Raw genomic sequence first — 14,405 nt, 5'->3', positions numbered from 1 at the left:
CTCTTAAGCCAATGTTGACGTTTAGAATCACCTAAACAAACACGCCCCTACCCCAATAGAATCTGGACCTTCTTTTGATAGACCCGCCCCACACATATGCAACCCATGCAACGGTGCCGGTTAATAGACACGCCCCTTAATGCTGATTGGATACAAGTGTGTTTTGGTAATCAGCCCGACTCTCTTTTTTCCAAAACGTTTCTCAACAGTAAGAACATACATAAACTTAATGTTCCTTATTTATCAATCTAAAGTAGAAATGAATGCAAAAATCATCTTAAAGCAACACTAAAGAGTTTTTGCTCTTTGCTCCCCCTACAGGTTGGAAGCGGAATTGTCCATTACCCCTGTCGTAAATAATTTAGCCTACTGCAGCAAAGCTGGCTCTGATTGGATTGTAGGTCTGCCGTAAAGCAAGTTTTTGTAGTTATCACTCGAACTACAGGACCGCGACCCAACGGTTGGAAACTTCGCCAATAGAGGGCTGCAAAGCGAATGTGAAAGTGCCGTTCACCCTGTTTCGAGTGGATGAACGACTGAAACTTTTTTGGAAACGTTATTTTAAGGTAAAAAAACTCTTTAGTATTGCTTTAAGGCAGGGTTTACGTGTGATTCATGAAAAAAATGTGCACGGGCAATCTTTTCGTACAAATGATAAAATGTTAACAAATGTGGCGGCTCAAAACAATCATTATTTAAATATCACACCCCTATAAATTCACAGTTTAAAAACCTAAAGTTTACGACATGAAAAACGTAACCTGGCAAAGGAACTTCTCCATAAAGATTAAACCTTTGACCTTGCAAGTTCAAATTAACTATCTTTGTATTTGGCAAATTGAAATAAAAGAAATGATGGATAAAATGTACACGTAATTTTTAAAGAGAAATTGATTTTATACCAAAACACCTGTTAACTTTGTAATTTCAAACAATTCAATTATTTAATGTAAGCAAATATCTTTTATTCTAATGTCCACATGAAAAAAATACTGTAGTACTACTTTTGCATTTACAATGGAAAACTGTACAGGTAGTATCATTCCTAAATACTATAGTGTTTTTGAACCTTACTATAGTAAAGATAAAAATATGCTACAGTATTATTTCAACTTATCAATTCACTATAGTTAATACATAACTACATAATACCTATATCTATAGATTAACAAAGTGTAGTAATAATAATATAATCATTATAATAACTATAACACAGTACAATAATTACAATTTGCTCTAGTAAATTCAAAGAGTATTTTTCCTGTGCGGATAAAAGGAACTATCTTTCATAGACTCTTAATATTCATGATTAATTTATTTAACTTATTTAACTTAACCAGAACTACTTAATTCTGATTCTTTGTCCTCAATCTCAATTCAGTGAGAGCCTGTTAACTCTGTCCCTGAATATTAAAACAATTCAATTGACATTTACAATTAAACAGTTGGCAGATGTTTTTCCTCAGAAACCTACAGAGCTAAGTTACACATCAGTTTGTGCATTTACTAAAAACTGAACTCCTGATTTTGCAATTGCAAATGCATTGAATGCATTGAAATGTAGTATAGTGCGCTGATATATATTCACATTACCATTCCTCCACAGATGCAGTTTCATCCTCTTCCTCTCTGATAGTTTCCAGTTGAATCTGTTTCTCCTCACGACCAGCATCTTGCTTGGTCACACGCCCCAAAGGCAGGCAAATGCAGCAGGTACCCATATCGCTGGCTGCACTAGCATCTCTGCCATCCAGCAGCTCCCAATGTTTACTGTCTCTGAGCTCTGTAAATTCTCTCATGTAGTGCAGCCATTGCTACATCGAAGCCACAAGTGTTAATGCACGCACTGCAGGCTTCTGGGTTAAATATAACAAGTCGAATTGTGTCTGGCTTGAATGGCCCTTGTGACATAGCACACAACACAGGCAGCCACTGTGCTCTCTATTCAATCCCTTCGTTGTTTTCCCTCTGTTCTCTCGTCTGTCAATGCTCTGTTATTACACCCAGTCCCATTTGTTTTAGTCGGCACAAACAATGTGTTTTTAGCTTGGCATGGCCTTCATCTATCATGGAAGATGTGACTGTACCACTGCACTATGTATCCTGCTTTTTTCAAAGGAAGTAACAGATCTAAACAATATTGATTGCCTTTTATCTACAGTACAACAGCTGTAAGGGAAAAATCAGCACAAAAAGTCCTCCATGCCTGAATCGGATCAAATCCGGCTAAAAGCTGCCCTCTTGCAGATCAATTTAACTAGACTTCAATGCTTCACGGTGCTGCGACATTCAGGATGCATTTTAAAATCAGTCCTCAAAATGTATTTAGGGTGCAACCAGGATGCAAAATAAAATACGGTAATTAATTATAATTTATAATAAGTAATAATTATTAGTGATTGTTTAAAGGTGCAGTGTGTAAATTTTAGCGGCATTTAGTGGCGAGGTTGCAAACTGCAACCAAAGGCTCAGTCCACTGCTCACCTCTTGCTTTAAAAAAACACGTAGAGAAGCTACGATAGCCACCACAGGACAAACATGTCATCGCCAGAGACAACTTTGTAAAAAAGTTTGTCCGTTAAGAGCTTCTGTAGAAACATGGCGGCACAAAATGGCGACTTCCATGTAAGGGGACCCTCAGTGTATGTAGATAAAAACATTTCATTCTAAGGTAATAAACACATAACGGTTCATTATGAAATATAGTTTTGAATATTATTTTGCATTTCGGTCAAGAGATCCTTCTAAAAATTACACACTGCACCTTTAAATGTATATTTTATTATAAATTCATACAATTATTTTTATTTTACAAGCCATGTTAAAAAAAACGACTTAAATGTTTTTTCATCAATAAATGTAAATGTTAATATAAATTATCATAAAACTAAGTTGCTGCAAAATATTATTATTGAATGTTTTAAACTTTAAGAAAAGTCTACTCACTTGGGAAAATTAGAAAAAATAAGCATTTGTCACAAAACTTTGTATTTAAATTTGTCATAAAACTTTGTGTTTAAATCATCTTCTTAATCCAACCGAAATTCCAATTCAACATCCTGCAAGGTGTTGCCAATTCAATTCAAATTCCAACTCATGAATTGGACAGGAGCCGTTCTTCAATTGATAATTACACCCAAGTCAATCTGTTATAGCTGGTTTCAAAAAGCAAGACCTCCCTCTGCTGCTGGTGAGATACAAACAACATGGTTTCCAAAAGATAAATGATTCATGCGGCAGGTAGTTCAAAAGAGGCATTTATTTTTTCTCGCGATCATTTCGGTCCACTGCAGCTCCACTGCGCACAGCCCCCACTGCAACAGGAAAACATTAAGCAGTCCCATCACAGCAAAAGGCTCCTGCCTCGCTGAAAAACGCAGAACAATCACTTTATCCCTTATTCTCTTCAGAGAAAGAGCGTAAGAGGGAGAGAGAGAGGTGATGCTGGCACAAATACGCTGTCTCATAATACCTCATTCAAATGCGGAGATCAAACAGTCACCTCTAAATAGCGTCAATCTGACTCAAGTGAACATGTGGGCCGGAGTAAACATCCATCTTCTGTAAACATTACAGAATGATGCAGCTGACTGAGATGAGCTAAGTGGAGGCATTGCATCTATACCAGCAATATATAGCTTACACTGCAATATACTGTCATACTGTGACTAAGCAGAACCAATGCTGAGAGCTTTCAAAATTTCCCAAACAAACACAGTTCTATGGAAGAGATGTCAGGTAAAGGCCACATGCACATACAACATTTATAAGGAAGGGTCAGAAAGCCATCCTTGTTTACACAATGGTCGGGCATAGGGTTGCATAACGATTAATTGCGATTATTAATTATATATATTATTCACATTTCACACAAACATAAGATGTTAGCAAAAACCTTTATTCTGCAATAGATTAATTGCGATTAATCGTTATGCAACACTATAGTCGGGCAAAACTCAGCCACTACAAAATCATACGTATATACACAATATATCAAGTCACCTTTTTAAATCTGGCTGGTAAGTAAGGCTTTTCATTCTGATTAATTTCCATTCATACGCATATGAATGTGGCAGACCGGAAACGCACGTTCATGCGAAACAAACAAGTTAAGCTCTGGCGAACCCTGACCTGCACATTTGTATCACGTGAAGACGTGTGACCAATAGATGATGACATCACAGCGTGACCTTTTCAGGTAAGGAAAAAAACAGTATTTCCTTTTTGTACAGTAATAAAGGAAAGATCGCCTTTGCAGAAGATCAATGCATACTTCTGCATCTACTTCTTTAGCAACGTTCGTCGAAGCATGTAGTGGAAAGGCGCTACCACAGTAAACATATTAATAGAGATGCCCTTCAACATGTTGTGCAGTGGCTTTGCATTGTCTTCCTAACATTAGAAAGGTGGATAAAGTTCCAGATTCTGTCAATAAGAAACTGTTAGTTCGTTTTCTTTTACTGCTGATACATATTGATGAGGCAGTGTCGACAGTAATGTCGCAGTACACAAGCATAACAATGTTTTACCACGTTTACTGTATTGCTTTATCTAGTAGGGATCTCTTATAATAATATGTAGTAAGTATTTATAGGCTTTTGCACCAGGGCTGGTGCCGTGGCCAGTGCCCAATGCACAAAAAGCGGTTTATCACACCTTTAACAACACCTATTTAGTCCACAGACTGAGAGTTGGCCATCATGGGAAAAGCAATAAAGAGTAAGTATTATAGATACCATTATCCTTAACACTAGAAGAACTAATGATAAGAACATAATGCAGGGAATGTCTGCCAGGCCTTTGGCTATTCTTGGCTGTGAGAGGCACCTATCACTTTTTAAATGTTTTCAAAAGATCCCCACTCCAGTTGTGGCACCAAACAGTCTGATGTTTCTCAAAAACCATCTGAAGAGTGATTCCCGAACTAACCAGGGCAATGCAACCAGGTCTAGGTGGATGACTGTACATTATTCCTTAAAGTACCAGTAAAGGCAGTACCACTGTTTTTTTGGATCACAGTTGTAGTCCCTTTTAAATCTTTGAAATAGCTAAATCAAATAGCCACAATTTAAAATTCTACATTTGTTCCCAGGAATTCAACTGTGGGAGGGCCAAGGAGTTGGTGTTTGGGAATTTGATTCTCTGTTGGCGGTCAATTTTAGGGCTTCAGTCACATGGAAATACAACACTTCCACTGCGGCTCCACTGGGATGGAAACCCAAATGACAAAAAGGATATTGTCCCAATAGGACACCATTGTGCCTTAGTGCCTTTGGGGAGCTATAGAATTGCACAAATTCAGTGCAAGTTGACTTTAACAAGTGTCCATTAGAAAAACTGGGAAAACTATGTTTTACTCTATCACAAACACAGTTTTCCAATCTACTGGTGCTTTAACGCTTTCTAAAAGCAACAGAGAAGATCATGTTTTATCAAATTAAAATCCCCTCATAAATCCTTAAATATTATTTAAATACTCTCAAGAAGAGGTTATATATATCCTCCATAGAGGCACATGTGAATGAGTGTGACTTTACTACGGTTGCTCTTGCTAAACAGTCCCGCCATTGTGTAACCTCCTCTTATTTCCAAAAAACCTGCTGCACAAGCAGCGGCTGTTGTCACGGCAGCGACATGCAAGCTTGGCCTAAGCTCAGGCTGTTGGATGAGCAGTAAAGTGAGAGAAAGGGGGTTGGAGGGGCTCTTTGAACCATGTACTGTAGTCTTGGTAGCTGCCATATTTAATTTGATAAGAATGAAAACAAGACTGGAAATTCCAAAAGACAAAATAAAACAAGGCAGAATACATTAAAGAGCACCTATTTCATTGCTAAAAAACGATATTATTTTGTGTATTTGGTATAATACAATGTGTTTGTGTGGTTTATGGTTAAACACATTATTTTCAACATATAGTACATTTTTGTAGCTCCAGATTTTACTTTCTTACTCAAACGCACAGATTTGGAAAAACTCTGTGTCCCTGATTGGCCAGCTAATCTGTACATTGTGTTGGCCTGAATACATCTGACGTCAGACGGAAATGTGACCCTCCTAACCATGTTTGAAAGATTCGGATGCTAACAGGAGTTAACTAACATGCTGTAAGTCTGAAGCGGGAGGAATTATGATAATGTCGGTCTTGTCTACATCACCAATTCCAGAAAGTAAACTGTTGCCTACAATCTAGGGCTGCACGATTTGTGCTAAAATGTGAATCACGATTTTTCTCCATGGGAATTGAGATCCCGATTCTCTCAAACGATTCTCATATTTTCAACAAAAAAAAATGTATTGCACTCAAGTAACAAAAATGTGCTACACTGGAGTTTTAGTTGTAATAAAGTGTCTTCAAAGTCTCTTTTCCTTATTTTAGAAGATGAGTAACTTAAAGGGCCCTATCTTGCACCCAGCACAATTGACTTTGTCAGTGACGCATGTATCATTCTTATTTTGCACCGGCGCACAGTGGGTTTTTCCCTCCACGGACCCCGGTCGGCAAACTAGGGAATGAACTTGCGCTCCCTGGGCGGTTCAGCGCAAAAAAGGAGGCGTGTTCCGGCGCAAACGATCCCTGATGCTATTTTGCAGTTTCAAAAAACAGTTACGCCACTGACCAAAAAAAACTAGTCTGAAGTCAGTGGCGTGTTGCACGTGGTTCATTATGCTATTTTAAGGGCGCATGCTTGACCATAATAGCGTGCACAACGCGCACACACTTTGCTTATCTAATCTACACAGATGCAACAGTTATTTTTGCAAATCATAAATTGTTACAATAAAAAAATTTAACACATAAGATAAGGGAAATCATTGTGGGGAGCATTGTGGTGATAGTTTTTATTTATTGTGTGGCTGTGTTAAAAAATTCTCATGCAAATAACGATTAAAATATTTTCATAAATTGGCTGTATTACGTTTATTTTATGTAAATAATAATTAAAATGTTTTCATAAGAAACCTTAATGTATATGAACTTGATTTGTAAGTGTACTTTGGGGTTGGACCTTGCTTGCGTTTCTTGGGTCCGATTTCAAAGCCCCCAAACCCTTTCAGCGGTGAGGGTGGACGCAGCGATGTCCTCTGCTGGCGTCAGGTCCTGTGTAGAGGCAGATCCACCTCCCGTTACACGGCGTGCCCGATTTATTCTGGCAAGCTTGGGATTCCCCCGTCTCCTGACATCATTGTAGCGCTTGGTGCATCGATGGGGATGCCAGCTGATGAGACAATTGTGGCTATATTTCCTCCCACGGCTGTTTAACCGACGCTGATTTGGGCGGGTTTCTCCCATCCCCATACAAAACAACTTCTCTGTCTTTGACTGCTCTTACAAGAACGTGGGTCTCCTCGGCTGTGAACCGCTCCTGACGTGCGCCTGGTAAATCCGTCATAATAATAGCAACCCGCCATGGAACTTGCGCCGTTGCGTTTAAAGGGAATGTTGGATAGCGTTCTGATTGGTTTATTTGACGTTACGCCGAAACCACACCTATGAATAAAGAACCTACTTCAGACCAACCCCTTATTGATTTGCGCCTGGCGCAAGAGGTATTTCTCCCGCCGGGAAAATAGCAACAGCGCCCAAGATCCGCCCACAAAGTCACTTGCACTTTGCGCTTCGCACTTGCGTTTCAGATCGTTAAAATAGGGCCCAAAATGTGTTAGCTGTTAAACATAAACAATAGAATGTTGAGACTATTAAATAAAAGTAATTGTACAAAAAAGCACAGGTGATATTTATTTGAATCTAACTGGTCAACCTTAAAACTTTAAAAACACAAAACCTTTAAAGAACTAAACGATGATACAGAGGCCGTTTCTCAATCTGAAGGCTACAGCCTTCCCAAGGTAGCATTTCTGAGCTGCATACGTCATCAAGACAGTCTTATTTCAGAATATTAACAATTATAAAGTTGATTATTATTTTTAGTTAATCGTAAATTGATGTTATACATTTATGACTTGTGAATTTAATGCTCAGTTAAGTTAAACCAGGCTCGATGACGTATGCAGTCTGCATATGCGACCTACGGACGCTGCAGCCTTACGATTGAAAAAATGGCCAGGGGTAACTTATTTCCTTGCCTTTTTTCTGAACCAATATTGTTGCATCGTCACTCTCTCCGTCGCCACCAGGATTTTCTGCAATGGCGCATGTTTTTACTCTCATTTGTTTGAAAATTGCCGCTCCAAATCCATCAAGTAAATTGATGTGTTTAGGTTTGCCGCTTTGTTCCACGTCACGCAAGTGACAGCCAAACGCCGCAAATAAGGAGAAGAGAGGAGAGAAATGATCGGGTCTGATTGGTGAATGAATAGGGTTTGGTTTTACACTGCGTGAGTGTAAGCAAGTCTAAATGTAATAACATCTGGATTGTTGCAATGTAAATACGTGAACACAGTATCTGAATACAGGAATACTGTACATGCAAGAAAATCGCCATCATTTACAAAGAGGATGGCGTGTATGTATGAATCGAGATCGTGATTCTTTTTTTCGATTTATCATGCAGCCCTACTACAATTTGTGTGTTTGTTGTAGTCCAACAAAAGAGATTAACGCTAGAGACGATAACTCACGTCATTGTTTACTTTGGGGTTTGTACCTTTTGCATATCGTCAACATGTACAAATACACACTTACACACCAAAGGAAATTTAAAAACGTGAATCTGACAATAGGTGCTCTTTAATACCTCAACAATAATTCAATTAAAAATAATGTCTTTCCTGACTAAGGTGAATTACCTCAACCTAAAGCTTAAGTTGAAACCTGTGGGAAGAAAATACTACATTTAACAGGCCTTTGCAGCAAAGGTAAAACCTGTCTGATATATTAATATTCTATTTTAGGTACAGTAAACTGTTTTTTTTTTTTAACTCTGTTCGTCTACAACACAGCCGACTCAGCGAATTTAGACACTTCACAATTACTCCAGAGTTTAAGTAAAGGTACTAAGTTTAGTGACTCAGCACAATTTAACAATCAAGTCAGTTCATCAGCTTCTTACGGGTAAAAAGTTTGTTCCCCATGCTTTGACTGCAATATTTTACAATATTACACACATAAACACACACACACACACACACACATATCCCCGGGAGCTGCAAGGATAGATACTCAGTGCTCCGAGTGTGTGTGTGTGTGTCACCACTTGCAGTGTGTGTGTGTGTGTGTGTGTGTGTGTGTGTGTGTGTGTGTGTGTGTGTGTGTGTGTGTGTGTGTGTGTGTTCACTACTGGGATGGGTTAAATGCAGAGGTCACATTTCGAGTTATATGCTACCATACTTGACAATCACCTCAATTTCACTTCATATGCTTCTCAGCCCTCACTTTAATGGCTGTTTACTCAAATATGAAACTTCTGTCATTATTATACCCATGTGATATTTCAAACCCTATAACTGTATATTCTGCAGAACAGAGTGTTCTTTACATTAAACAAAATTTGAATGACGACTTCTACTGATAAGCTCCAAAAAAGTACATTTCCTTTTGTATTTCATTTACAAATATGATGTTTTGGGTGACCTACCCTTCAACAATTCCTGGAACAATCCAGGAGGTCAAAAACATTGTTTGTGTATCCCTTTAAACCATAGGAAATTCCTCCAGATTAGCCTTTTAGCCCATCACCATAGTAACCACTGACACAATGTTATGAGCCACCTGACTGAGGCCTCAGAATACACACTGAAGATCTGACTTCACAGAGTCATCTCACTGTCCTGGTAAAGATCTCTCATCTGTGAACCTGTCAATATGAGCCCCTGGTGAGAGGAAGGACAAACCGTCAATCTGATGAACAGCGCTGCTGACCCTTGACCCACTTGAAAAGCTGCTGAAGCAAGACAGATGCGATGAAAAGTGACATCTCCACACAAATGCTTTTCCTCACACGTCTGATCGTCCAGCATGGAGCGGAAGCCTCCTGCCATTCACTCCTCGAGTCTGAGACGCCAACGCGGGCAACCGAGATAAATCACCTTGACTCTATATGAGTCAGCCAAACCTTCTGATGTCCACAGAGCTCAATAGATATTCCTCACCATGAGCTGACCTTTTAGGATCTGAGATCGTTTGTCATGTGTCATAACCTGTCATTAAAGTCTTATAAAGGTCAAGTAAGGATATTGCATACGGTACAGTGATGGAGGATATGCGTCTCTACCCTGGCGCCGACATCTCAGACCCTTTCCTCCCATTAATACCTCTTAATTAGATCAAATCTTGGTGGACATGAAAGCATTAGCTACAGTATGTACGCTTTTAAGGGACATATATTAATTCGAGCCTGCAGTATATCAAATTAACTTCGAATAATAATCCAGGATGCATAGTAGTTCCCCGTGAGCTACGAAAATAATAATCACATCAGCAGAAATAATGAATTTGTGAGGGTAGTTTGTCTCAAGGACAGTCTGGGCATCACTCTCTGCCTACTGATGCACATTCAACAACATCCAACAATTTACAGTCTTCTGTCGTGACTGTTGATTCATAAAACTGCAGCAAGATGGCAACAAACACTGAATTGAGGGGTGATGTGAGTAAACACAGACACTTATGACTGCCAGTCCTGGCACAAATGGTGCATTGGTGCATGCTCAATTCCTTGGCATAACTGAATTGAATAACTACAGAGTAAGCAATGCAAGAATTTCAACTATAAAATGGGCAGATTAAGGTACTTGGAATCAAACACAAATAATACCTAAAAATGCTAAATTAGGCAATCCGCTCTCCTTTCCACCGTTAACACAAAAGGACACCAAGACAATGTCCAGGAAGATCAAAACAGGAAACGTAATGACTGACTGAGGCCAACAAATCAGTGCATTATTTTACAGTCCTGACATTTCGCTCTCTACAGATTCAGAGCAGCACTGTTCAGTATTTGACTATGGCAAGACCCAGCACAATGAGTCTCTTCACATGGCCCACAATAAAACTGTCATTTCTAAAATCATTTTCTTTGACCTTTAAAACACCCCCTCTCACTACAGCAGCTTTGTCAGGGTACATTTTGCCGGTCGGATACCAGTGGTGCATTGGACCAACAAATAAACAGCTTTATGGGAAAGTGGTGCTATTTAGATGCAAAACAGAGAGCGAGGCTCTAATGCACTGTAGATTGCATGGGCACATGAGCTGAGCATTGAGATTGTCGTGTGATTGTCCTGTTTTTCTTATAGGAAGATGACTGCTTTGCAGTTTGCTGTCAGTGTGCAAGACAAGCAAAGCTTATCTTATATAAAACAATTTAGAAGTAACACAGAAAACGTCTTATCAAAACTTCACATCATGTGCAATTCACAAAGGCTGCGAAGGGAAATTTCTCAATGACCCGCAAAATCCATCACTGTATCCAAACACAGTCAGCGAATTTAATGCTAAGCCACAAATAAATATCTCTTCACTGCAAACCTACAGTCAGCAAACCACTGCAAGGCCACTGGTAGCAGAGACAAACACACATGGATACAATAGGATTTCTACACAATTGCGTACAATGTTACAGCTTTTTTGTGTTTTACTGCGTAAAATGCAAGGTCACATACCGTATTTTTCTGTCTGTAAGCCACGCGGCTTATAGTTTTTTCATAACTTGGCTGGTGCTGCGTCTTATAGTCAGCTGCGCCTTGTAAGTCAGTATTAATTAATTTTGACATTTATGAGGCAAGAGACAACATTACCGTCTACAGCCGCTATGTGCTGCCTCTATATTTAAGTAATTCAATGGATTCAGTGATGTTGAATGACGAGTTTGCAAACTTTACGCTAGTTGGCTTGTTCGCTTAATTTAGCCTATTCAACCTTAAGTTCTGTATGCTATGGTTTATCGTTTAAATAACTGATATTACTTTAACGTACAGACATCTATTAAGCCTGCTGTTCTGTCTGCTATTGTTTAGTCGAATAACTTGCCTTTCCAGATTAAATGTCTGTTCTTCGGCTTAGATTTTGTGAAATAATTTTCTAAATAAACGCAACGTAGTCCACTGTGACTTATACATGTTATTTCGTCTTAATGACGCATTTTTGAGTGATGCGGCTTATAGTCCGGAAAGTACGGTATGTTGTTCTCTGACAGCTGTTGGTTTGACTTATTGAACACACCAATGCATGCAAATGATTAGCTGCAGATATCATAAGCAAATAAACGTTTAGGTAAACAAATAAATGTTCACATGTGTTACCTAAATGTCATGTGGAACAGATCATATTGCAAAAGAAAGTGAATGACCAGATAACCTGGCTATGATGAGGAGTATTGATGGGCATAGAGATTTCTGCTTGCTGCTTCCACTTTCAATGGAGTTGAATGGGTAAAATGACTTTGGGCAGCCAAGTCACTATGAATTGGGTATGTGATTGGGCCATACATCTCTGTCATCACACGGACACATGGGCACACACACAAGCATACGTACAGACAGCAGGGAACACCATCAGCTAAATGGGCAGGGTTAAGGTCCTGCACATTGCAGCACATGAGGGGAATTTTAATGGCAAGTCCCATCCATTCCTGCTGGGCAGTGCCCTTTATTTCCCCCATTAAGTGGGCAGAGAGAGAGGTAATGGGCTGCCTGGCTCCCATGTTGGCGGACTGTAAACAGTAGCGAGCTCTATAATCAACCAGCCCAGCTGCAGAAATAATGATGAAAAATTCTGCCAACTGTCCACATTTATCCGCTATTTGTTAAAATCATACAGCTTAGATCAAATAGATCTACTTGCTATTATGAACTGCGCTCTATATGTCATCAGAGAAAGGTACCATTAAAACAAAGTGTTGATACCAACAAAAAACAAGCGCTGCTGTATTAATAAAATCAATATAGTAGGGTTTATAAATTCAAGCAAACTATACATAGCAAAGATCTTCATATAGTGAAAAGATTTTTTCTGTGATAATATGGCTGTATTAATGTGTTAGTAGCACATTCCATTGTAACATTTCAGTTATGAAAATACTACATATGGAAATTACTACACAGGAAATACTAAAAATAGAATCCACTTGTTTACAGTGAAATCATTTTTAAAGCATGATCTGGCTCATTTACAAGAAAGTATTTAATAAATTTGTACAGCATTAACTTGGAAAGCATTTACGTGTATGGTCATCATACCTATAGCAGAGATTGGCCAGCAAAACTGTATAGGCCAGCAGGCAAAAACAATTTTATGTTCAATGCATTATAAATGCACATAGATGAAGAGGCAAAGATTTCATCATCATCAGGCCAGTCTATTAACGCAAATCCTGGCTCTAACATGCATTCACGGCACTTTTACAGAACTGCGCCCGCTCTAACTTCCGCCTGCCACTCTCATTTAAAATGATTAATGTCCTAGCAGGTCATTTTTTTCCAGGCATATCGCTATGCATCCTTCCCAGCCATTGGCTGCTCTCATCCTGCCTGCCAACGAGTCTCCTCAACCACTGAAAACTGAACATTTACATTTATTCATTCATGCAGACACCTTTATCCAAGTGATTTACCAAAACGAGAGAGAATTTAATATTTTGCCAAGTAGCCATCATCTCTAAAAACAAAATGAGTTCTAAATAGCACTAAAAGTGGTTCATGGGGGAACCATTTTAAGTGCCATATAGCACCTGTGTAGAACCATATTGTGCTCTGTAGAACCATAAGTGACTCTGTATGGTTCTTCATTGGTGCTATAGCACTAAAAATGGTTCCCCTATGATTACAAGCTTTTAGTGCTATGTAGCACCACAGTTTGTACAATAAGCATAGTCTATAATAATAAACGTATGTTTACAAGTTGGAATAAAGTTAAAGCTAGTGGAAAAAGGGTTTCTTGCTGGTGAGTGGGTGTTAAAAATAGCACTTTTTTTAATTACAGATTAAGCTCAAACTAGTTAATTTAGTCAAATAAAAAATGCAATTAAATGAGCCCTGTTACTTTATTACAAGGCAAAGTGCAATCAACCAAGATTTGAACTGAGATTCATTACGAGATTTTTAACTAAACATTTCCCACTGTTCACACTGATGTTTTACATTTCTCACATTTCTCTTTACTAAATAAAAACAGCTATATATGTTCCATATAAACATGATACCATAGATGAGCTGTAGTCCCAATGGGGCTAAACAAAACAAACAGCTACAAATGGGGGATAGATGGATAAATAATAGATATATATTGTCTGGTGCCATTCCTTTAAGTCCTTACAATCTTTAAGCCGCAATCAAGATTAAAATTATACATTTATTATCATAAATAATGCATTAAAGCCTCTGACTGGAGTAACAACAAGCACCAAGTAGCTATCTGTCTGACACGTGAAGGTATAGAGACGTGAGCGCGCGCTCGGTGGGGAGGGCATTGCAGTTGCACTCGCATCCTCACGGTCTTACAAGGACAA

At 38.8% G+C, this 14,405-nt stretch overlaps 1 protein-coding gene across 14 annotated transcripts in view; it reads right to left on the bottom strand.

Moving 5' to 3' along the window:
* plekha7b (pleckstrin homology domain containing, family A member 7b) overlaps positions 1-14,405 on the bottom strand; it is a 139,274-nt gene that overhangs the window by 124,168 nt on the left and 701 nt on the right. Inside the window, exon 1 of one of the 14 annotated variants that reach the window (XM_055201402.2) lies at positions 1,594-2,004. The exons of the other annotated variants lie outside the window; for them this stretch is intronic. Coding sequence (XP_055057377.2) covers positions 1,594-1,799 — 206 coding nt within the window. The 5' untranslated portion in view covers positions 1,800-2,004. Of the gene's footprint in view, positions 1-1,593; positions 2,005-14,405 lie in introns of those variants that run through there. 14 annotated transcript variants of the gene reach the window in all.

The sequence above is a fragment of the Misgurnus anguillicaudatus genome, chromosome 21 (assembly GCF_027580225.2).
Source record: "Misgurnus anguillicaudatus chromosome 21, ASM2758022v2, whole genome shotgun sequence".
Lineage (NCBI taxonomy): Eukaryota > Metazoa > Chordata > Actinopteri > Cypriniformes > Cobitidae > Misgurnus > Misgurnus anguillicaudatus.
This window is presented reverse-complemented; position numbering and strand designations above follow the sequence as displayed.